The sequence below is a fragment of the Podarcis vaucheri genome (assembly GCF_965113315.1).
Source record: "Podarcis vaucheri genome assembly, chromosome: 5".
Taxonomy (NCBI): domain Eukaryota; kingdom Metazoa; phylum Chordata; class Lepidosauria; order Squamata; family Lacertidae; genus Podarcis; species Podarcis vaucheri.
The window spans coordinates 5,992,524-6,016,499 of NC_138763.1; the positions used below are offsets into that span (position 1 = coordinate 5,992,524).

The window sequence follows — 23,976 nt, forward strand, 5'->3', positions numbered from 1 at the left end:
AACCCATTCTGTGATTCACCTGGCAGATGCCTTGGCATCAGAGAATACTCATAAATCACACCTTAAGTAAAATCACACCTTTTCAGAACTAAAATACCCAGCAGATGAAGTTAGACAACAGATCAACAGAGCCAGACTTATACCCAGAGAGAACTTGCTGCAAGACAGACCCAAAAAAGAAAATAACAGAACACCTCTAGTCATCACATACAGCTCCCAATTGAAAACAGTACAACGCATCATCAGAGATCTACAACCTCTCCTGGACAATGACAGTTCTCTTTCTCAAGTTCTGGGAGGAAAACCTTTCATTGCCTACAGACAGCCACCCAATCTTAAACAACTCCTAACCCACAATAATACTACAACCAGACTTAACACGGACACTGGCACCAGAGCCTGCAATAAACCCAGATGCCAACTTTGCTGCCACATACACCCGGACAACACCATTACTGGCCCCAACAACATCACACATACCATCTCGGGACTATTTAATTGCTCATCGTCTAACATTGTGTATGCCATCAAATGCCAACAGTGTCCTTCAGCTCTCTATATTGGACAAACAGGCCAAACCTTACGCCAAAGAATAAACGGACATAAATCTGACATCAAGAATCACAAAACAGAGAAACCAGTAGGAGAACACTTCAATCTCCCAGGACATTCTATACAAGATCTCAAAGTAGCTGTTTTACTACAAAGGAATTTCAGAAATAGACTGGAAAGAGAAGCTGCTGAATTACAACTCATTACCAAACTTAAAACCATGGAGAGACCTGGTTTGAACAAAGACATTGGATTCTTATCCCATTATACATGACTAAGCCATTTCTCACCCTCTCACCCCTTGCCTTTTCCTGTAAGACCTATTACAGTCGTTAAGAGTCATCAACAGGCACATCTCAGCTATCTGCCAATCTCCCATTCCCACCACCCTTCTGAGTAATACCCCTCCCCACCTTCTCACTATATAGAAGCATCTGGCAACTTCTGTTTCAGTGTATCTGAAGAAGTGTGCATGCACACGAAAGCTCATACCAAGAACTAACTTAGTTGGTCTTTAAGGTGCTACTGGAAGGGATTTTTTTATTTTGACTATGGCAGACCAACACGGCTACCTATCTGTAACTGGAACCTTAAGTAATGACAGATTAAGGAACGATCTCGACAGTATGGCAGAGATTCGTGACCAGCTGTCCTGACTCTTTAAATCTGAGAAGAAAGCAGTTGAGTGGGGAGAAAAAAGTGAGCTCAGGTTATGGCAAAAAAGCTCTGGGGCTGAACGATGGGGGTGGAGATGCTCCTTCAGGTCAGCAGCAACACTTTGAATTGCGTTCAGAAATGTTCTGGGAGCCACGGTAGATCTTTTAGGTTAGGGGTTGGCAAACTACGGCCCCCGTGGCGGAGCAGGTCCTCCAGGGTTCTAAATAGGCCCGCCCGGCCATTTAAGAACCTGCCATGAAGCCGAGACTCCTGACAATGACGACGGGAGGAAGAGACGGAGTGGCGGCAGCTCTGCCAATCAAACGCCGCGCCTGGTTTACCTCAGCGCGGGGACGTCTCTGCCGATCAAACACCACGCTGTGCTGAGGTAAACCAGGTGCGGCGTTTGATTGGCAGAGACGTCCCCGCATCACGCTGAGGTAAACCAAGCACGGCGTTTGATTGGTGGAGCCGCCGCCACTCTGCCTCTTCCTCCTGCCACCCCTGCCACCCCCGCCCTGGTGCTCCTGTGGCTGCTGCTGCTCTGCGTCCCCATGAGGGGGGCAGCAGTGGGCATTCCTGGAGGACAGCCGGCCCAGGCTGGGGCTTAGCGGGGTCACCGCCGCGCTCCCATTAGCGGCCAACGTGACGGTGGAGGATGATGAGGCCAGCGGCGAAGTGGCCCAGGCGGCCTTCACCTCTGGGGAGCAGGAGGATGAAGGGGCGGAAACGCTCACACGGGGTGGCAGGTGCTGGTGAGGCACCAGCTTGTCCTTGTCTCCATCTCCATGTTCCTTGGAGAGGGACACTGGGCAGTGCACACCACTCTCAACCAGCTCCTGCAGGCTCCCGACTTCCGAGGTGCCCTGCTCCCGTGAGCACGCCAGCCCATTCTCCAAAACTTCCTGTCTGGCCCCTGATAGTGTCTGAGGGACAGTGAACTGGCCCCCCATTTAAAACGTTTGAGGACCCCTGTTTTAGGTGTTATAATAAATGCGTTCTATCCTTAGAACAAAGGAAGGAAGTCAATATGTGTATATGTATGTAATGACTAGATTAGAATGATGATATGGTTTTATTTGTAGATGTGTGTTTTTGTTTTTTGTGTGTGTGCTTTTTCTCTTGTGGTTTTTTCTTTTCTTCCCTTGTTTGCACTGTTTTATTTTGGATTCAACGTTTGTAATTTTTGTTGCAATTTTGCATTGAAAATAAAAAAAATAAGTAAATAAATGCATTCTAAATGCATTTACTAAATGCATGCATCCCCTTCATGGATCACTGCCTTGCTGTGGCGAAGGGGCTTGAAGAACTCAGAGAAGCTATGAACTACGCCGAGCAGGGCACCCAAGATGAACAGGTCATAGTGGAGAGTTTTGACCAAACTTGATCCACCTGGAGTAGGAACCGGCAAGCCACTCCAGTATCCCTGCCAAGAAAACTCCATGGACAAAGACAACAGGCACATAAAAGTTATGACACTGGAAGATGAGCCCCTCAGGTCGGAAGGCGTCCAACATGCTACTGAGGAAGAGCGGAGGACAAGTACAAGTAGATCCAGAGCTGATGAAGCGGCTGGGCCAAAGCCGAAAGGACGCTCGGTTGTGGATATGCATGGAAGCGAAAGGAAAGTCCAATGCTGTAAAGAAAAATATTGCATAGGAACCTGGAATGTAAGAACCATGAACCTGGGTAAGTTGGATGTGGTCAAAAATGAGATGGCGAGAATAAATATTGACATCCTGGGCATCAGTGAGCTAAAATGGACGGGAATGGGCGAATTTAGTTCGGATGACTATCATATCTACTACTGTGGGCAAGAAACCCGTAAAAGAAATGGAGTGGCCCTCATAGTCAACAAAAGAGTGGCGAATCTGTACTGGGATGCAGTCTCAAAAATGATAGAATGATCTCGATACGAATCCAAGGCAGACCTTTTAACATCACAGTAATCCAAGTCTATGCACCAACTACTGGTGCTGAAGAAACTGAAATTGACCAATTCTATGAAGACTTACAAGACCTTATAGAAGTGACACCAAAGAAGGATGTTCTGCTCATTATAGGGGATTGGAATGCTAAAGTAGGGAATCAAGAGATAAAAGGAACAACTGGCAAGTTTGGCCTTGGAGATCAAAACGAAGCAGGGCAAAGGCTAATAGAGTTCTGCCAAGAGAACAAGCTGGTCATCACAAACACGCTTTTCCAACAACACAAGAGACAACTCTACACATGGACATCCCCAGATGGGCAACATCGAAATCAGATTGATTATATTCTCTGCAGCCAAAGATGGAGAAGCTCTATACAGTCAGCAAAAACAAGACCTGGAGCTGACTGTGGCTCAGATCATCAGCTTCTTATAGCAAAATTCAAGCTTAAACTGAAGAAAGTAGGAAAAACCACTGGACAGGTAAGATACAATCTAAACCAAATCCCTTATGAATACACAGTGGAAGTGAGGAACAGGTTTAAGGATTTAGATTTGCTGGACAGAGTGCCTGAAGAACTATGGGTGGAGGCTCGCAACATTATACAGGAGGCAGCAACTAAAACCATCCCAATGAAAAAGAAATGCAAGAAAGCAAAGTGGCTGTCCAACGAGGCCTTACAAATAGCGGGGGAGAGAAGGCAAGCAAAATGCGAGGGAGATAATGAAAGATACAAGAAATTGAGTGCAGATTTCCAAAGAATAGCAAGGAGAGACAAGAAGCCTTTCTTAAACGAGCAATGCAAAGAAACAGAGGAAAGCAACAGAATGGGAAGAAGCAGAGATCTGTTCAAGAAAATCGGAAATATGAAAGGAACATTTCGTACAAAGATTACCATAATAAAGGACAAAAGTGGTAAAGACCTAACTGAAGCAGAAGACATCAAGAAGAGGTGGCAAGAATACACAGAGGAATTATACCAGAAAGATATGGATGTCTCATACACCCCAGGTAGTGTGGTTGCTGACCTTGAGCCAGACATCCTGGAGAGTGAAGTCAAATGGGCCTTAGAAAGCACTGCAAATAACAAGGCCAGTGGAAGTGATAGTATTCCAGCTGAACTGTTTAAAATTTTAAAAGATGATGCTGTTAAGGTGCTACACTCAATATGCCAGCAAGTTTGGAAAACTCAGCAGTGGCCAGAGGATTGGAGAAGATCAGTCTACATCCCAATCCCAAAGAAAGGCAGTGCCAAAGAATGCTCCAACTACCGCACAATTGCACTCATTTCACATGCTAGCAAGGTTATGCTTAAAATTCTACAAGGAAGGCTCAAGCAGTATGTGGACCGAGAACTCCCAGAAGTGCAAGCTGGATTTAGAAGAGGCAGAGGAACCAGAGACCAAATTGCAAACATGCGCTGGATAATGGAGAAAGCTAGAGAGTTCCAGAAAGACATCTACTTCTGCTTCATTGACTATGCAAAAGCCTTTGACTGTGTTGACCACAGCAAACTATGGCAAGTTCTTAAAGAAATGGGAGTGCCTGATCACCTCATCTGTCTCCTGCGAAATCTCTATGTGGGACAAGAAGCTACAGTTAGAACTGGATATGGAACAACTGATTGGTTCCAAATTGGGAAAGGAGTACGGCAAGGCTGTATATTGTCTCCCTGCTTATTTAACTTATATGCAGAATTCATCATGCGAAAGGCTGGGCTGGATGAATCCCAAGCCGGAATTAAGATTGCCGGAAGAAATATCAACAACCTCAGATATGCAGATGACACAACCTTGATGGCAGAAAGTGAAGAGGAATTAAAGAACCTTTTAATGAGGGTGAAAGAGGAGAGCGCAAAATATGGTCTGAAGCTCAGCATCAAAAAAACGAAGATCATGGCCACTGGGCCCATCACCTCCTGGCAAATAGATGGGGAAGAAATGGAGGCAGTGAGAGATTTTACTTTCTTGGGCTCCATGATCAGTGCAGATGGTGACAGCAGTCACGAAATTAAAAGATGCCTGCTCCTTGGGAGAAAGGCGATGGCAAACCTAGACAACATCTTAAAAAGCAGAGACATCACCTTGCCAACAAAGGTCCGTATAGTAAAAGCCATGGTTTTCCCAGTAGTGATGTATGGAAGTGAGAGCTGGACCATAAAGAAGGCTGATCGCCGAAGAATTGATGCTTTTGAATTATGGTGCTGGAGGAGACTCTTGAGAGTCCCATGGACTGCAAAAAGATCAAACCTCTCCATTCTGAAGGAAATCAGCCCCGAGCGCTCACTGGAAGGACAGATCATGAAGCTGAGGCTCCAATACTTTGGCCACCTCATGAGAAGAGAAGACTCCCTGGAAAAGACCCTGATGTTGGGAAAGATGGAGGGCACAAGGAGAAGGGGACGACAGAGAATGAGATGGTTGGATGGTGTTCTTGAAGCTACCAGCATGAGTTTGATCAAACTGCGGGAGGCAGTGGAGGACAGAAGTGCCTGGCGTGCTCTGGTCCATGGGGTCACGAAGAGTCGGACACGACTAAACGACTAAACAACAAAATGCATGCATCAGGATGAAGTGCAGGTGAATTTTCATGAGGAGTTAAGGAAATAAATAAATCATGAACTGTGAAGAACTGAATTTAAGATGGGGGAAATGAGAAGCTGGGAGAAAGCAACACTGAGACAGAGTCATTCATCCCTACCTGAGATTCATTGGGAGCCATCCCTCCTTTCTCCAGACCTTCCCAGATGACCTCATCACTGGCCGCTGAGCCAGTGAGAGCTCAGAGTGCAAAGTAGGTGTGGCTTAGTCAAATAGTGGGGGCCCCCCCACACTCATTAATACCATTTTTAAAATAATAATAATAATAAACCAAAGAAAAAGGAAGGGAGAGAAAGAGAGGCTATGTCTCTGCGGGAGAGATGACTGCAGACACATCTCTTAGCAATAATTAGAACCAGGAGGTTTTCTGAAGGAGAGACCGAGGACAAAGGATGAAAAGGGACGTTTAGGGGGATGATTGGGCTAAGTGGACTTTTCCTACTCGCAGTCCTCTCTCTCTTCGTTATACAGTTTCTGAAGCTGCTATGGGCACGGACCCACTTCCCCCCAGGACCGACGCCTCTTCCCTTTATTGGCAATCTGTGCCTCCTGGATTTTTCCCTTAAGAAAGAGATTCTTGCTAAGGTAATTATTGGCAGTGGCTGGTGGGCAGGTAGGGGGAGGGGGACAAAGGCATGGTGCCCGGGGTCAGGATAACGTGGGTCATTTGCCCAGAGCTTACTTAAGCATTGTTTTGATCATTACTGTGATATTGGCTGAGCCCCCAGAGGACATCTGGGCAGAGACTAGAGACAGTCAAACCTGTCCATTTTGGTTTCTCAGTTTTCTGATATTAAGTTCAGATTTCCACATTTCTGCATTGGCATGCTATTTTTTAAAAGTCCTTGTGAAAGACCTCCCCAGCATTTTTCTGCAAAAATTTCCCAATACACACACGTTTGCAAGCGATTTCCCCTAATGTAATGCATTCTTATATGTTATATCCACTAATGTATGTAATGCATCTCGATGCACACGTTCCCCAAATATGCACATTTTGGGGTCACATTATTTGATTGGGAAACCACATTGCAAAACTGAGAGAGGTGCAAATTTCAAAGGATAACTGTTTCGGTTCACGTCATGGTTTCATGAAGTGTGTGTTCAGGAGTTTCATATTAACGAGTGAACAGAAGCAAATTTATTCCCCATCTCAAGGAGGGTTGGACTAGATCGGGTCAGCAAAGTGTGTTTAGAACAAAGTTAGTGACCTTCAAACTGGGGAAAACAAAGATAATTAAGTAGAGGAAACAGAAAGAGAAGATTGCAAAACTGAGTCCTCTTACCTGTTTTATTGGTGCCTCGTGTTTCTATCCAAATTCACTATTTACTTTTAACCCAGCAAAGTTGAATTAGATATCCTTCATCTCCCAAAAGAAAAGAAAAAAATTTATCTGGGGTCCCTTGATTTTTATTTTCTGTAAAAAAAATAAATTAATAAATAAAAAGTTACAGGGACCCTGGAGAGCCACTGGCAGTCAGTGTAGACAATGCTGAGGTAGATAGACCATAGCTGTCAAGCGTCCCTTATTTGGCGGGACAGTCCCTTATCCCAGTGCCATGTCCCGCTGCTGTCCCTTATTGATGATGTCCCTTAAATAAGCTACTGAAGGTATTGGGGCCCTTTCTATGTCCAGCTGTCCTTTGTCAACAACAAATTGTTGCTTTTTTGTGTTGAATATATGCTATATGGTAATTTATGGACCTAATAGGTATCTAAAGCCATTTGCACGCAACAAAATATGTATTTTATCAAAGTAATTGTTGATCCCTTATTTTGGCTGCTGGTCCCTTATTTTCGAGGCTGCTGGTCCCTTATTTTCAAATCTGTAAGTTGACAGCTATAAGATGGACCTTTGGTCTGACTCAGTAGAAGGCAGTTTCCTATGCTCCTCTCCTAGTAGGTTCCCAGCTGACTGCTGCATGGCAGGGGCAGAGATCTTTTGCCCTCCCCAGAAGGCACCATGAGTCAGAAGGTTATTTAAAAAGCAATATGTTTACTGAGACGCTCTCAAGTTGGTTAAGTAGTCTTTCCAAAGGCAAAGAAGTCTTCTGTCTGGAAGAAAAGGACTCCCCAGGAAGGAGAGATGGTAATCTCCACACTCGTTCTCTGGCTGCTGCTTTAGTGCCCTGCAGGCATATATATCATAGTCCGGTGCAATGCTAAACCATAGTTTTAGCGCTATGCACATGGTCAGCACTGCGCCTCAGGCTGGAGTGCTCCCCTAATGGTGGGTGGGCTGGGCCCACGTCAATTTGCATGCATTTGCAAATTGCAAATTCATTTGTAAGTCTGTATATGTGCGCACACAAAGAATACAAACAGGCGAAACTTCTCAGAAGTGCCAACCAAAAAAAAAGGTTGATTACAGCTCAATACATTCCAGAACACTGGTTCCTTCTTTAGGAGCAATTGTAAACGTTCAAAGTGTGCCTTTACAACCTTGTGTTTTGGACCACAATTCCCATCAGCCACAGGCAGCACAGTCGCTAAAGTCGCACTGCAGTTCACCAGGAGACTTTGCGAGGCAAGACTTTTGGGAAGCCCTATGCAAGGCGTCTCCCCGTATTGCCAGGCAGCAGCCTGTGGGCAGCCAGCCTGACCTGGTCTTCTGAATGCCAGCAGTCATGGAGAACCTGGCAGGGCAGATGCCAGCACCCGAGACCCTCTCTAAAAGTGCTGCCGTTCTTGAGGGAGAAGGCTCACCATTGGTGCTCCGTGACTCAGCAAGGAGCCAGCTGTGGCACACCCAACCAAGCAGGATACTGGCTTGGTCCTGGAGTGCCCAACCAGATAGCTGCCAGCATCAGGGACAGAGCAGAAGTAGCTGCCAGGAAGGGCAGGCCTGCTCCAGGGTTGTGGTCATGTGGGAGCAGAGCCTGGGCAGCTGGGATGGGATATGCCCATTTCACAGAAGGCCAATATGCCTCATGGTAGGGCTGGCACCCCTTCCTCTAGCTGCTACTTCTCCACTCCACGTTGTACATACTAGCTGCTCCCAATCTTGTTTACACATTGCACTGCAGACAAGTAGAAGTTGTTACCACATACGTACAAGAGTTTGTGTGGTTAGAGCATGGTGCTGATAATGCCAAAGTCTCAGAGTTGATCCCCCTATGGGACAGCTGCCTATTCCTGCGTTGCAGGGGATCGCAGGGGATCCTCAGGGTCCCTTCCAACTCTATGGTTCTGAGGCTCAACTATAGCAACCAACTAGACGACTGTACAGCTCAAATATTTGTGCACAAGGTACATAGATTGTACCTTCATTGAACGTTGCATGTGAACAACCCTGCAGTGATTTGGGGTTAAAGGACTTCATGTTCCTAACCTCCGCAATCTTTGTAACAGTCCTCTAAGGCAGGTCAGTGTCCATAAGAAAGTAGTCTCCAAAAATTTTCACGGTCAAGGCAAAATCTGAACTCAGAGCTTTGTGGTTGACAGAACTGCATAATTCCCAGACCCCAATCCATTACTGATCCCTTGCTAAAATAAAAATGCCAGAAAATCTCCTTTCAGCTCACTTCTTCCGCTGTGGTTTTAACCAATTTTTAACCACACTGTGCATAGCTAAACTATGGAACTCCTTGCCACAGGAGGCAGTGATGGTCACCAACCTGCATGGCTTTAAAAGAGGACTGGGCAAATTCATGGAGGAGGAGAGGGCTATCAGTGGCTGCTAGCCAGGGTGCCTATGCTCTGCCTCCACATCTGGAGGCTGTGCTGTTTCTGAACAGCAACCGCTGGAAACGGCAGGAGGGGAGAGTTGCTCTTGTGTTCAGAGCCTGTTTCTGGGTTTCCTGTGGGCATCTGGTTGGCCATTGTGAGAAGAGGACGGCGGACTAGTTGGGCCATTGGCCTGATCCAGGAGGGACCGTCTTATATTCTTGCTTTTTAAAAAAATAAAAATGATAATGAACTTTCTAGTTAGCAAACATCTATGGAGACATCTACACCGTCTGGGCGGGAACCATGCCTTTTGTCGTGCTGAATGGATACAAGGCAGTGAAAGAGTGCCTTGTCACTCACTCGGAAGAGACTGCGGGAAGAGCGCTCTCACCTTTCTATAAGGACCTGATGGGCGAAAAAGGTAAACACCAATATTATTCTTTTCTTGGAAATTAGACTAAAGCAGATCTTTGGTGTCCTTCGGATGCCTTGAACAAACAGGTGACAAGAAGAAATTTGGTAAACTCCTGGCACAGAGGTACTGCAGAGCTGCAACTCTTTAAATTCTTCCTGCCAACTGAGGTCCAATTTCAGTTTTTGACATCACCCCAACTCTTTCTTAGTATCCAAGAGATAGATAGATAGCTAGATAGATAGCTAGATAGATAGATAGATAGATGATAGATACAGTTCAGGTTACATACGCTTCAGGTTACAGACTCCGCTAACCCAGAAATAGTGCTTCCGGTTAAGAACTTTGCTTCAGGATGAGAACAGAAATTGTGCTCCGGTGGCGCAGCAGCAGCAGGAGGCCCCATTAGCTAAAGTGGTGCTTCAGGTTAAGAACAGTTTCAGGTTAAGTACAGACCTCCAGAACAAATTAAGTACTTAACCCAAGGTACCAGTGTAGATAGATAGATGATAGATAGATAGATGATAGATGATAGATAGATAGATAGATAGATAGATAGATAGATAGATAGATGATAGATAGATAGATATAAATATATCTATCTATCTATATATATATATATATATATATCAGAAATATGGAATCCTGTTTCAGGGATATTAAAATAAACTGTTTTCTTTAACGCTTTTATGAATAGAATAGATGTTAACCTTTACAGGTTTGAGCACTATCTGTGCAGAGTATTTATTATAAACACACACATACAATGCTATTTTTCTAGAAAAAAAGAAGTGCCAGAAATCACCATGAACACTTCCCTTGTTCTCTGAGAATGGCAATGGAGAGGTGCCAGAACTGAGCTGCCATGTAGCATTACAAAGAATCTGTCATTCACATTTCTTTGTGACTGCCTAATAACTTAATTGTCACAGTCTGTACCTTCTGCAATGCATTTCCCTCTGACCTCACTGCTTCCCATCCTGCCAGTAGCTGAGGATATCACTTTGTGCATCTTACGAAGTGGACTGTGCTCTAGAAAGCTCACACTGGCCTTTGTCAACCTGGTTCTCCCTAGATGTTTTGGATGACAACTCCCACCAGCCCATCCAAGCCACCTGAAGAGCCCCAGGTTAGCAAAGACCGGCTTGTGCCATAGTTAATTTGCCAGCCTTCAAGGCGCATCTTTATCTCTTTAACCGCAATGGATAAATGCAATTGAAAGATTCTGTCATTGCCAACATTATTGTGGAGGGCAAAAGATATTGTCGCCCGTCGTGTTACAGCTGCGCTGCTTGACACAGAAAAAGGATTTTCTTTTGTGTCACACAGGCATTTATCCTACAAACAACCATAACTGGAAGCAGCAGAAATACTTTGCTATGATGGCACTAAGAAGTCTTGGGGTGGGGAAGAAGCACCTGGAACACAGAATTCACAACGAAGCCCACCAACTCCTAATGGCAGTGACAAGCAAGGAAGGTAAACTCACAACCAGGCAGCTTTCAGTTTTTGAATATGATAGCCCTCTCCACACGGCACATGATCTGGGGTTCCTTGTTGCAATGGACCGATTTGCAAGGCACTCAGAAGACAACTGTGCAGAAATAAAAGGGTCCAGCCCCATCCCTCTGGAATTCCTCTGACAGCTGATGCACTCGCCAAAATAACTGGTTATCTTGCAAACAGTGCTTGCCCTGCACAGCAGCTGTTTCCAAGTGATTCAATAGTCTTTTCATTTGAGATGAGATAAGTCCCTGCCCAATACCTTGAGCAGGTTTGTTTTGTGGCTGTGAACTCATCTTCTGCCAGTTCTGCAACATATGAATGCAAAGCAGAGTGTGGACAAAATCAAACAAATGAAGTTCGCTACAAGAGAGAGGGTGTTGGCACCCCAGAGGGGTCTGCCTAGTGCCAACATGATGATCTTTATTGTTTTAAAAAAATAAATGCAAAATACAAACAACATTGAACATATTGATACAAAGGGTGGCCGGGGGGGGGAGAAATAATAATAATAATAATAATAATAATAATAATAATAATAATAATTTATTTATACCCCACCCATCTGGCTGAGTTTCCCCAGCCACTCTGGGCAGCTTCCAATCAATACAGCATTAAATATTAAAAACTTCCCTAAACAGGGCTGCCTTCAGATGTCTTTTAAAGAGAAGATAGCTGCACATTCCTTCACTACCGAGAAGGCCGTCTGTCTGGTTCCCGTAACCTCACTTTTCACAATGAGGGAACCGCCAGAAGGCCCTCGGCGCTGGACCTCAGTGTCTGGGCTGAAAGACGGGGGTGGAGATGCTCCTTCAGGTATACAGGACTGAGGCTGTTTAGGGCTTTAAAGGTCAGCACCAACACTTTGAATTGTGCTCGGAAACATACTGGGAGCCAATGCAGATCTCTCAGGACTGGTGTTATGTGGTCCTGGCGGCCACTCCCAGTCACCAGTCTGGCTGTTGCATTCTGGATTAATTGCAGTTTCCAGGTCGCCTTCAAAGGTAGCCCCAAGTAGACCGCATTGCAGTAGTCCAAGCGGGAGATAACTAGAGCATGCAGCACTCTGGCAAGACAGTCCGCAGGCAGGTAGGGTCTCAGCCTTCGTACCAGATGCAGCTGTCTACCAGACAGAATTAATCTGTGCCTCCATGGACATCTGTGAGTCCAAAATGACTCCCAGGCTGCACACCTGGTCCTTCAGGGGCACAGTTGCCCCATTCAGGACCAGGGAGTCCCCCACACCCGCCTGCCCCCTGTCCCCCAAAAACAGTACTTCTGTCTTGTCAGGATTCAACTTCAATCCATTAGCCGCCATCCATCCTCCAACCGCCTCCAGGCACTCACACAGGACCTTCACCACCTTCACTGGTTCTGATTTAAAAGAGAGGTAGAGCTGGGTGTCATCAAAAACTAGAATATATTAGCGGGAGGGGAAGAAAAAGGAAAAGAATAGCCTACATTAATTCATTGGCGATGGTGTGTGAGTGTGTGTACCATGCCACTAATACTTCCTGCATTCACAGGTTTAGCCTTTGACCCCCAGACCCCCATAAACCACGCTGTTGCCAACGTCATCTGCTCTTTGCTGTTTGGGCATCGCTTCGCCAGTGAGGACAACTCTTTCAACCGATTGATAAAAGCCACCTATTTGATTGTCTTCATTCCGGCTTCTTTCAGGGGTGGGGTGAGCTTCCTTCTATTCCTGCTCTTGTCCTCTTGAAAGCCGTTTTCCGTTACGCTTCCTCAAATTAAGTGAAAACAGGGACCTTTCCGCTCAGGGTCCTTGTGTTCTCGCCCCACACAGTGCATGCTGCAAAACTCCACCTATTTTCTGGGTGTGGCACGACCAGCTGCTGCCTTCCTTTTTATTCTTTTGCAAGATCAATCTGCATGCTTTGCAGAAACATTGCATTCTTCGGAGAAATGGCCGGCCTCCCCTTTCCAGCACATTAAGGTTATCTCAGAGCCGTTTTTTGGCTCACTCGGAATTAACTCCTCCTCACCTGCATTTTCCTTTGTTGCCACAGGTATATAATGTTTTCCCGTGGATTATGCGCCGCCTACAAGGGTTGCATCAACAAGCGTTTGAATACAACAACTTCCTCCATGCCCTTGTGAAGGACGAGGTCCAAAGCCACCAGGAAAGATGGAAGGAAGGTCAAGAACCAGAGGATCTCATTGACCTCTACCTGGACCAAATGGCAAAGGTAAGAACATGGCTTCTGTCCCGCTTCAGCACCATGCCTGTCCTCCTGAGGCAGAGCGGCCTTGGCCAGGGCTCAGAATGGCTGCTAAGAACAAGCCGGGCTCTGATGTTGCTTCACCCACAGCCAGCCAGCTTTAGGGCACATTTAAAGCACTATCCGAAGAAGTGTGCATGCACATGAAAGCTTATACCCAGAACAAACTTAGTTGGTCTCTAAGGTGCTACTCAGTCGCGTAGCGTGGGGGGTGCAGGGGGGGGCCGGCCGCACCGGGCGCAACATCTGGGGGTTAGGGTTAGGGGGCGCAAATCCACGGGTTAGGAGGCGCAAAGCCACGGGTTAGGGGGCGCAAATTACTTGCCTTGCCCAGGGTGCTGACAACCCATGCTACGCCACTGGTCTACTGGACAATTTTTTAATTTTTATTTATTTATTTAAAGCACTGTGATGCTGCTTTAAGCAGCCGCGGATTCCCCCAAAGAATTCTGGGAGCTGTGGTTTGTTAAGGGTCCTGACAGTCGCTCAGAGGCCCCAATTCCCTTCACAGAACTTCAATTCCCAGAATTCGCTGGAAATTAGGGGTGGAATCCCTACTACAGTGGTACCTCAGGTTAAGAACTTAATACATTCTGGAGGTCCATTCTTAACCTAAAACTGTTCTTAACCTGAGGTACCACTTTAGATAATGGGGCCTCCTGCTGCCACCGCCGCGTGATTTCTGTTCTCACCCTGAAGCAAAGTTCTTAACCCGAGGTACTATTTCTGGGTTAGTGGAGTCTGTAACCTGAAGCGTCTGTAACCCGAGGTACCACTGTACTCTGGAAATCATGCTAGCAAGGCCCATGAAGACCCTGACCGAGGTTGAATGGGCCCTAAATGTACCACCTCTGTATTGATGAATTGCATTTAAATGCCACTCAGAAGTCCTCCGGACAGTTTAAAACTCAGTGCCAAATGCAGTCCAGAGTCCAAAACAATTAAACTAGTTAACAACAATAGAAAGCAGCAGAAGACAAACTATCTACAAACAGGGCTGGTCCACATGAGGGAAGATGAAGCGATTGCCTCAGGTGGGACAACCCACAGTGGCAGCAGATCCAGCCTTCAAGGGATGCCTCACTTGTAGCAATGGCTACGGGACACCCCTTGGAGGCCGGATCTGCCTTTCCCACAGCAGTTCCCCCCTCGCAATACCACCTCAACAGCAGCCTCTTGGTGAATAGGAGGGTCTGCTGGTCTCCTTCCTCCCCTAGAAAGGAAATGGCAGGGGCTGCCCTCTGGTGTCTCCTGGGCTCTGCACCCACCTGGCACGAGTGGGCCCCTTTCCCACACACAACGGCCTTTGATTCCCAGTTCAACCATCGGGTCAGATTGATTTGATTCTGCCCCCTGTGTGTCTGATGTGGATCTTCACTCCCTGTTCTTTCCTGGTGGGGAAGCCCCGCCATTTTGTGGTTCACCGCAGGTACCAAAATGTCTTTGAGCTGGCCCTGTCTACAAACCAGCCTAAGCACAGCAGCGGTAAAATCAATTTTGAAGCAGCAAAGAGAAAAAAAGTTGAAAATATCCGATAAATATAGCTTTGCGCTTACCCTTCCAAATGTTGCTGCTCATTATTTGGAAGCCCCCCCCCCCCGTTTTCTGGGGGGCAGGGATAGGCTGGGAGTGGGGAATAAGTATCTGCAGAGAAAAAGGAGCGTTTCGGGAGCCCTGGCTGCCCAGCAACTGAATCTCTGGCAACCGAATCTTTGACTCATGACCTGGCTCTGCCTCCAAGCCTGGCTGGCCAAAAAGGCCAAGGAAACTTCACAAGCAGCTCTTGTTGGATAGGGATCCATTAAGCTTTTCTGCATTCTGCCCACAGAGCAAAGATGAGCCAACATCCACTTTCAATGAAGACAACTTGGTTCAAACTGTAGTTGACCTCTTGATTGGAGGGACCGTGAGCACCACGACTATCCTGTACTGGGGATTGCTTTACTTGTTAAAATATCCAGATGTTCAAGGTGAGTCACTCATCATCATCATCATCTGCATCATTTTATTTGCAATCCGCCTTCCCATACTTAAAATCAGAGGTTTACATTTGATGTGAGGAAAACGCATCAAGAGGTACGCAGCCCAACTGAACAGTTTCCACATTAATCGTAACATGATCTAAAATAAAGATGTTATGTACTGAGTTGAATAGGATCCAAACTGCAGCAGTCTAATTGGTCCTAGAACAATAGGATCCAAATTGCAGCAGTCTGGTCCTAGAACAATAGGATCCAAATTGCAGCAGTCTGACTGGTCCTAGAACAATAGGATTCAGAATGCAGCAGTCTGATTGGTCCAAGAACAATGCAGCAGTATGATTGGTTGGCAGGAACCACCCAATCAGGCTCCAGATATAAGTGAATCCACAACCTGATTGGCTTACAGTAGAATTCCAGAATTAACCAATCATTTGCAGCCCATTGTGTAAATAATGTATATAAAGCAGATCCTTTGAGGGGACTTTCATTCATTCCTCCTCACCACTATGAGCTGAATAAAGAGCATGAAATCACTTTGCGACTCTGAGTATATTTCAAAAGATGTACAAAAATTTAATATCAATAACAGCAACAACCCCCACTGAACCCCCAGGGCCAAGGGTCTGTTCAGCAGCCTCAGCTTTTGTAGCTGGAGTCAATCAGTCAGGGCTCCACCCTCCCTGGCCAGGTATAAAAAGGCTTGCAAGGCAGGCAGCAGGTCTTCCAGGACTCAAAGCCAAGGTTGAGGCCATTGCAAAGTGTGTTGCTAATGTCGATTCAAGAACTGTATTGCCCAGTCCAGATGTAAGCATGTGCAAGACTGTGCATGTGACCCAGGAACATCAGCTGGGGATGAGCATCCATGACTGTGTTGCAATGGAAATGGGAATGCCCATGTCATGTACTCAGAATGGTATCAGAGGTCATTGTTTTATGGTCCACCTTGTATTTGCCATATGCAGGGCAGAACGGAATACGGTGCCTTCTAACCAGTGGTGTGGTGTAGCCAGTGTGGTGTAGTGGTTAAGAGTGGTAGACTTGTAATCTGGGGAACTGGGTTCGCTTCCCCGCTCCTCCACATCCAGCTGCTGGGTGACCTTGGGCCAGTCACTCTTCTCTGAAGTCTCTCAGCCCCACTCACCTCACAGAGTGTTTGTTGTGGGGGAGGAAGGGAAAGGAGAATGTTAGCCGCTTTGAGACTCCTTCGGGTAGTGATAAAGCGGGATATCAAATCCAAACTCTTCTTACATCCCTAGCCAAAGATGCACATTGCATGAAATGTGTGATCCCATTGAACGTGTCTGGATTTGGGGTTAAAACAGCACATGTTGTAGAGCAGGAGTTCCATAAACTCTTTCCCACTGCCCCCGACCCGACCCTGTAAAAAGCATGATTCAGAATAGCGGTTTGCACAACACAGCAACATTCAAAGCAGTAACAGATCACTGCACATTTAGTCCAAATCCTATGAAAATCGTTTAGTTTAGTTCATTTGACAAAATTGATTAACTTGGTCCAGCACCCTTCTGTTGCCCCCTGGCCTCTTAATGCCCCCCTAGGTAACCCTGCCCACTCCCAGTGGGTGGTACCATCCACACTGGGTCCCTCTGATGCAGAGCATGATTAAGAGCAGGACTAAGTTTTCTCCCCCTGCGTTGCTGCCATAAACCACCCCTGCCCAAGCTACTGTTTGCATTGGAATGGGACTTAGCTACTGGGGTTAACAGCAACTTCAAGGGGGCAGGTTTTTTCCAGGACCATGGAGAGAGGAGGAGGAAAATCAGCTTCCCACTGGCCAGAGTTTCAATCCTGACTAGGCCCACCCGGCTGCTGTTTAAAACAAAACAAGAAACACACCCAGGGACATTCAATACAATGCAAGGCCCCCATAGAGAAAACACCCATAAGTAGAGGGTCGGTAATACTTTTATGATGCTGTTGCATTACAATTAATATAGTTTTAAATGCTGTATTTTGCCATGGAAATATTTTGTTTCGAACAGCAATTACAGTGGTGCCTCGCAAGATGAAATTAATCCGTCCTGCGAGTTTCTTCGTCTTGCGGATTTTTTCGTCTTGCGAAGCACGGATGCACCCTGGTACTGTATTATAATGGGATAGCGGGCAAAGCACAAAGCGGGTCGCTCCCCAGCAGGAGGAGTTTCCCCAGCCTGGAGGATCTGTTGCCAGCAAGAGGCAAAGACACCCCCTCCCACCGCCCCACGAAAACAGCCCCCCTTCCTCTGTCGCCAAGCCTTGCCGTGTCTTTGCTCCGCCAAACCGCGTCCCACATCAAAGCCCCAGCCCGCTCCTCTCCCTCTCTCTCCACGAGGTGCCAAAGGAAGTTCGAGCCCAGGAACCGAGGGCGGACGCACAAAGCACCCGGCGCGGACTCTCATTTGCTCCCCCCATTACCTTGCGCCACGCCGCTGGGCTCCCCACAGTCTCGGCAGCTGCTCCCGGCTTCTTCCCACCCCCGCAAAGGCGCCTTTGCGGCGGCCCAAGCGCAGTGGATGCCTCCTCCTCCTTTGTCCCGCCTCCTCCTGCCTTTGCGCAGTTAGGGCAAAATGGAGCAGCCACGTGGGGAGGGGGAGAGAGAGAGAGAGGCAGAGGCAGAGGCGGCGCAGAGACCCAGCCAGATCTGCTGGATCCCAGCCCACCTGCCTCCTCTGTGCCCTCTCTAGAAGAGGATCCCTCTGGAAAAGGTAGGTCGCTCCCTTTCTCGCTCCCTGCCAGCCCAGTTCCCGCTTCAAAAGGAAACAAACTCGCAAGACGTTTCGTCTTGCGAAGCAAGCCCATAGGGAAATTCGTCTTACGAAACACCTCAAAAACCGCAAAACTCTTTTGTCTTGCGAGTTTTTTGTCTTCCGAGGCATTCGTCTTGCGGGGCACCACTGTAAAAAAATAATTGAATGCATTCAACAAATAGACTAGGTAATAATGACTGTAGAATAACAAAATTGCAAAATTCAGTCGACTACATGTGTGAAACTCCTAAAATTACAAAGTAAGATGACAATGGTGCAATCCCAGATTAAAGAGCAGTGAGAATTAAGTCAGACTTGCAAAGCATTTTGCAAAATATCAAGAGAGTTGGAGGAAGGGTGTGAATCTCCTGTAACAGGAGCCAAATGAACAGGTCTAGGCAGAACCTTGAAGAGCTGGGTCTCACTTCCTGCTGAACCGCCGCAGGCAGAAAGTCAACCAGTATAGCTTCCCTGTCAATGTGTTTCCTTACCCAGAAAACTGCACTGGGGAAAATTCTGCCTGCCATGCGGCTGTGAAATAGGAGAGCTTGAGGGTTAAAAAGCGGGGTGACCACAGCATATCGGTATGGTCTGGGGCAGTATGTTCTACAGCCTTGCATTAACTTACAAGGCACATTAACAACTTAGGGTCAGGATACCCCAAGGACCACAAACTCACTATATCGCTGCCTGATCACTGAGGTCTGTGGCAGAGTGAGTGGCCCTCCGTGGCTCACAGCTACAGCTTGCAACTATCAGGAGCTGTACGTTCAGCATTGTGGGCCCAATCCTGTGGAGCTCTCCAAAGGCTGAGATCAGAGAGGCCCCTCTCTGTTGAAGTTCGGGTGTTTTTTATTCCAACAGGCATTTCTGGTTTTAGGGTGAATTTTAACTGGCTTTGTATTTTGTAATTCAGTTTGTGGAATTCAGTTTAGTGCTAAGAGGCTCATATTGAGCAATGGAATGTTCTCCTCCTGCCAGGCACCTCCAGGCACATTCCAGGGGTGTGTGAATCAATATATACTGTATTTTTTGCACTATAACACTCACTTTTTTCCTCCTAGAAAGTAAGGGGAAATGTCTGTGCGTGTTATGGAGGGAATGCCTATGGGTGGCATGCCTACGGATTTTCCTCCTCTAAAAACTACATGGGTGTTATGGTTGGGTGCGTGTTATAGAGCGAAAAATACGGTAACTTGGTGAAATAAAGGAATCCACCTTATGACGGCCCATTTTCCATATGCCTCAAGTCCAAAGGGTCCAGGGCAGAAATGGGGAACCTGCAGCCCCTCCAGATGTTGCTGAACTACAATTCCTTTCAGCACCAGCCAGCACGGCCAATGGCCAGGAATCATGGGAGTTGTAGTCCAGGACCATCTGGAGGTCCACAGGTCCTCCACCCTTAAAAATAAAATTTTGAAAAATGAAAAATGAAAGACGGAGAGTTTCTTCACATGTGGTGGACATGTAAAAAAATGGGGGGGAATGGGATATGATTTATAACGAATTGAAAAAACTGTTTAAATATACCTTCCCCCCCAAAAACAGAAGCCTTTTTGCTGGGATTGATAGGAGACGAATTAAGAAAAGCAGATCAGAGACTGTTTATGTATGCTACGACTGCCGCCAGAATCTTAGTAGCCCAAAAATGGAAAACTCGGGAAATGCCAACACTAGTGGAGTGGCAGACAAAAAAGAATTAGCAAAACTGACCCACAGGATCCGTAACCAAGAGGAAACAAAGTTAAAAAATGAATGGAGTAAATTTGTCGAATATATAGGTAATAACTGTAGAAGTTTAAAGACTGTAGTAGGATTAAAATTAATTTTGTGATGTGTATAGAATGCTATTAAGAATCTGCGAAAAAAGAGAAAATTTAATATGAAAACCTGTTGAGGTCCATGCACGATAGTGTGTTTAGAAAATAAGTAGAGATATGATTGTGGAATGTTAGAGTATTTATTTTGTTTATGTTAAAGAAAACTCAATAAAAAGCATTTTAAAAATAATAATAATAAAATAAAATAAATCCACGAGATGGTATGAGGATATGAAGACTAACAAGTAAGAAGAATTCTGCTGGCATCCATTAAGGGAATTATTTATCTGCAGAAAAAATCCATGAGGAAATAGACGCCGTTCTGAGACCTTCCCACGTCATCACTTACGAGGACCGGATTAAAGTGCCCTACACCAATGCTGTACTGCATGAGGTGATGCGCCATTGCAACGTGTCCATCACTGGGCCTTTCCGGAAATGCTTGGAGGACATCACTTTGCTAGGCTTCACCCTTAAAAAGGTACAAGATGCTCCTTCCCCCAAAGGCAGCCACAGGCGGAAAGGCGGGGTATGCATAAACAGAAAATAAATATAATAATCATTGTTACCATTATTGGCACCAGTCAGGAGCTGGGATGCTTTGGGTTCCTCCAGGCAGCCTGTTTATTTGATTACATGGAGGGCAGACAAGGCCCTGTCTTGCAAAAAGGTTTGCCCATCAGTTGTTTCACACGATTTTGAATCATGTTTCTCATTTGTTTTTATTTTGCTTATTTATTTCATAGAATTCATACGCTGTTCGATTTTTTAATATTTTTTAAAAGCAGTACAGTTGTACCTTGGAAGTCGAACAGAAACCGATCCGGAAGTCTGTTCAACTTCCAGAACGTTCAGAAACCAAAGCACGGCTTCTGATTGGCTGCAGGAAGCTCCTGCAGCCAGTCAAAAGCCGCGGAGGCCCGGTCAGACGTTCAGCTACCAAAAATCGTTCGAAAACCGGAACACTCACTTCCGGATTTCAATTGTTCGGGAGCCAATTTGTTCAAGATCCAAGGTACAAAAAGGATAAAATAGTAATATTATCTCTAGAAAGAACCAACAAGGATGTTCTGATGGCAACAATTAATTTGCAAACTCATCCGAAGTAATTCTCTCCTTCTCCCTTTTGCGCAGGGGACCCTGCTGCTGCCCAACCTCCACTCGGCGCTGTATGATCCAGAGTACTGGGAGACCCCCTGGACCTTCAACCCGGGGCACTTCCTCGACTCGTTTGGCCGGTTTGCGAGCAATAAAGCCTTCTTGCCTTTTTCGACAGGTAAAGAACCTACTCCTTCTCTTTCCCAGGATGCAGATTAAATGGTGAAATCCCATACCATGGTGGTGGTGATGATGATAATTATTATTATTAATACCCCGCCCATCTGGCTGGGTTTCTCCAGCTACTCTGGGTGGCTCCCAACAGAAAATTAAAAGCACACTAAAACTTCAAACATTAAAAACTTCCCTGAACAGGAATGCCTTCAGATGTCTTGTAAAAGTCAGGTGGTTGTTTATTTCCTTGACATCTGATGGGAGGGCGAGCGCCAATACCAAGAAGGCCCTCTGCCTGGTTCTCTGTAACCGCGCAGTGAGGGAACCACCAGAAGGCCCTTGGAGGTGGACCTCAGTGTCCAGGCTGAATGTTGGGGGTGGAGATGCTCCTTCAGATATACTGGACCAAGGCCGTTTAGGGCTTTAAAGGTCAGCACCAACACTTTGAATTGTGCTCAGAAACGTACTGGCAGCCAATGTAGGCCTTTCAGGACAAGTGTTATATGGTCTCAGCGGCTTCCGAGTTAAACAGACCACCTTTGATGATAATTGGGTAACATCAAATGAGCATGACCAACACAGTAGGCAAGGGCTTGGAATTGTGTCTTTCTTTCATGGAAGCGATTCTGTCCCTTCAATTCTCCTGCAGGGCGCCGGTCCTGCGTGGGAGAACCTTTGGCAAGGATTGAGCTTTTCATCTTCTTCGCTAACCTGCTGCGTGCCTTCAAGTTCCACCTTCCAGACGCAGAAAAGGAAGTCAACATGGAAGCCATTAATGTAGGTACCTGCCAGCCGCACCCGTATAGGATCCTCGCAATTCCACGCTAACCCAACTTGGCTGCAATTTCCTTCCAGAAGAGCTGGGTGGGCCAGATGGGGAGCTGTTGGAAGAGCCCGTGTCATCCATTCTCATTGCCAGCAGTGGCTCGCAAGCTTCTTAGAGCTGCCACCCTCAACCTTAGTTACCTGTTGCTCAGGTGAACTTCAGCTTGCACCAGGAGAAGTCTCCCGGAAAGAATCAATGAATGGCCATTTTCTCCCTCTCTCCAGGTGAGAGATGGAGAAGTGGCCGAGAGAGAAAACCCAGGTGGGAGCTGGGAGGAAAGGCAGCCACAGGTGACAGGTGTGGCTTCCACCCAAGGCTTGTGGGTTAATTGCAGCGAACTTTCTGGAATAACAATTCTGCACCTCCCCCAATTCTTATGCTGCCATTTTATTTCTTTGTTAGGCATTCTTCTCTCTCCTGTTCATTTTTAAGTGACTAAATTAGGTTAGTTTATTCGTAGTGTTTTATACAACTCAGTAGGGATTGGTTCCTTTGCATTTACTTATTGACAGTATTAAATCTAATTGTTCCTAGTATGTCTCTTGAAATGTTATCCTGACTCTTTGGGAACCGTTTTGTGGAGATCACACTTCGTGAACCCGACGGAAGTGGGCTGAGGTTCATAAAAGCTTGTGCCATAATAAATGTGTTTATTAAGTGATGAAAGACTCTTTGTTGCTTTATCACAAATACCATGAGAGCCCAGGTTTTGAACACCTGCCACGCTTAATTCCACGCTGCTTCCTGTGTCGTTTTGTAGACAGCAACCTGGAATGTAAGTGTTTGCATTTCTCTGTAGCTAAACGGTTATAACCAGACTGCACCAATGACTGCAGGAGGCGCCAAATAAACCATGAAGGGTTGGGTACTGTGCATATTGACAGCCCTTGTTATCCATTTAGGAGAGATACCATCTCTTACCTCCAGGATCTTCCCACCTACCCTTTCCCACTAACACGGAAGGAAAAGGAGATTGCATATACACACATACATATTTACAAATACATACAGGCACTCCCTGGTCTCTAAGCTTGCTCTGCTTTTCCTAATTTCCCGTGGTAGCATGTTGGAGCAAAGCAACAAAAGGGATACAGTGGTGCCCCGCAAGACGAATGCCTCGCAAGACGAAAAACTTGCTAGATGAAAGGGTTTTGCGGTTTTTGAGCTGCTTCGCAAGACGAATTTCCCTATGGGCTTGCTTCGCAAGACGAAAACGTCTTGCGTTTTTTGCAAGTTTGTTTCCTTTTTCTTAACACCGTTAATACAGTTGCGACTTGACTTCGAGGAGCAACTCATAAAACGCGGTGTGGTAGCCTTTTTTGAGGTTTTTGGCAATTTTTGAAGCTTTTCCAAAACTTTTCCGACACCGTGCTTCGCAAGACGAAAAATTCGCTAGACGAAAAAACTCGCGGAACGAATTAATTTCGTCTTGTGAGGCACCACCGTATAGGGAGTGATTGCCACTACAAAGAAAATCATTGCCTTTGCTTTTAGAAAAGCTGCTCTGCAATCCCAGGCAGGAAATATTTTTTTCAGATGCCTCATTCTGTTACCTGTACAGGCCTGTCAATTTCCTGTATCCAAATGGGGCAGACAAATTGAAAACGTAGACAGCTGCAAAGTCTAGTGGGCAACAGAGATGCCTGGAAGAGTTGTCTATAGCAGAGAAAAATGAGGCCATTTTCCTTACCGTTTTCAACACACACACACACAACCGGCAAAGCATCACCATGAAAAAGCACCACAGTATAAAAGAACACAACT

At 46.2% G+C, this 23,976-nt stretch overlaps 1 protein-coding gene across 2 annotated transcripts; it reads left to right on the forward strand.

Moving 5' to 3' along the window:
* Positions 1 to 1,602: 1,602 nt before the first annotated feature.
* LOC309533183 (cytochrome P450 2J4-like) lies at positions 1,603 to 22,869 on the forward strand. 2 transcript variants are annotated; one of them, XM_082224398.1, is made up of 10 exons: positions 1,603 to 1,964; positions 6,209 to 6,322; positions 9,666 to 9,828; positions 11,149 to 11,298; positions 12,849 to 13,009; positions 13,353 to 13,532; positions 15,394 to 15,535; positions 20,408 to 20,595; positions 21,249 to 21,390; positions 22,036 to 22,869. In XM_082224398.1, exons 3-10 carry the CDS (start codon positions 9,711 to 9,713, stop codon positions 22,212 to 22,214), a joined length of 1,260 nt encoding a protein of 419 aa, XP_082080524.1. In that variant the 5' UTR covers positions 1,603 to 1,964; positions 6,209 to 6,322; positions 9,666 to 9,710; the 3' UTR covers positions 22,215 to 22,869. The 2 variants fall into 2 exon arrangements, with proteins under 2 accessions (XP_082080524.1, XP_082080523.1); XM_082224397.1 differs by lacking the exon at positions 1,603 to 1,964 and having other exon boundaries at positions 6,026 to 6,322.
* Positions 22,870 to 23,976: the final 1,107 nt, after the last annotated feature.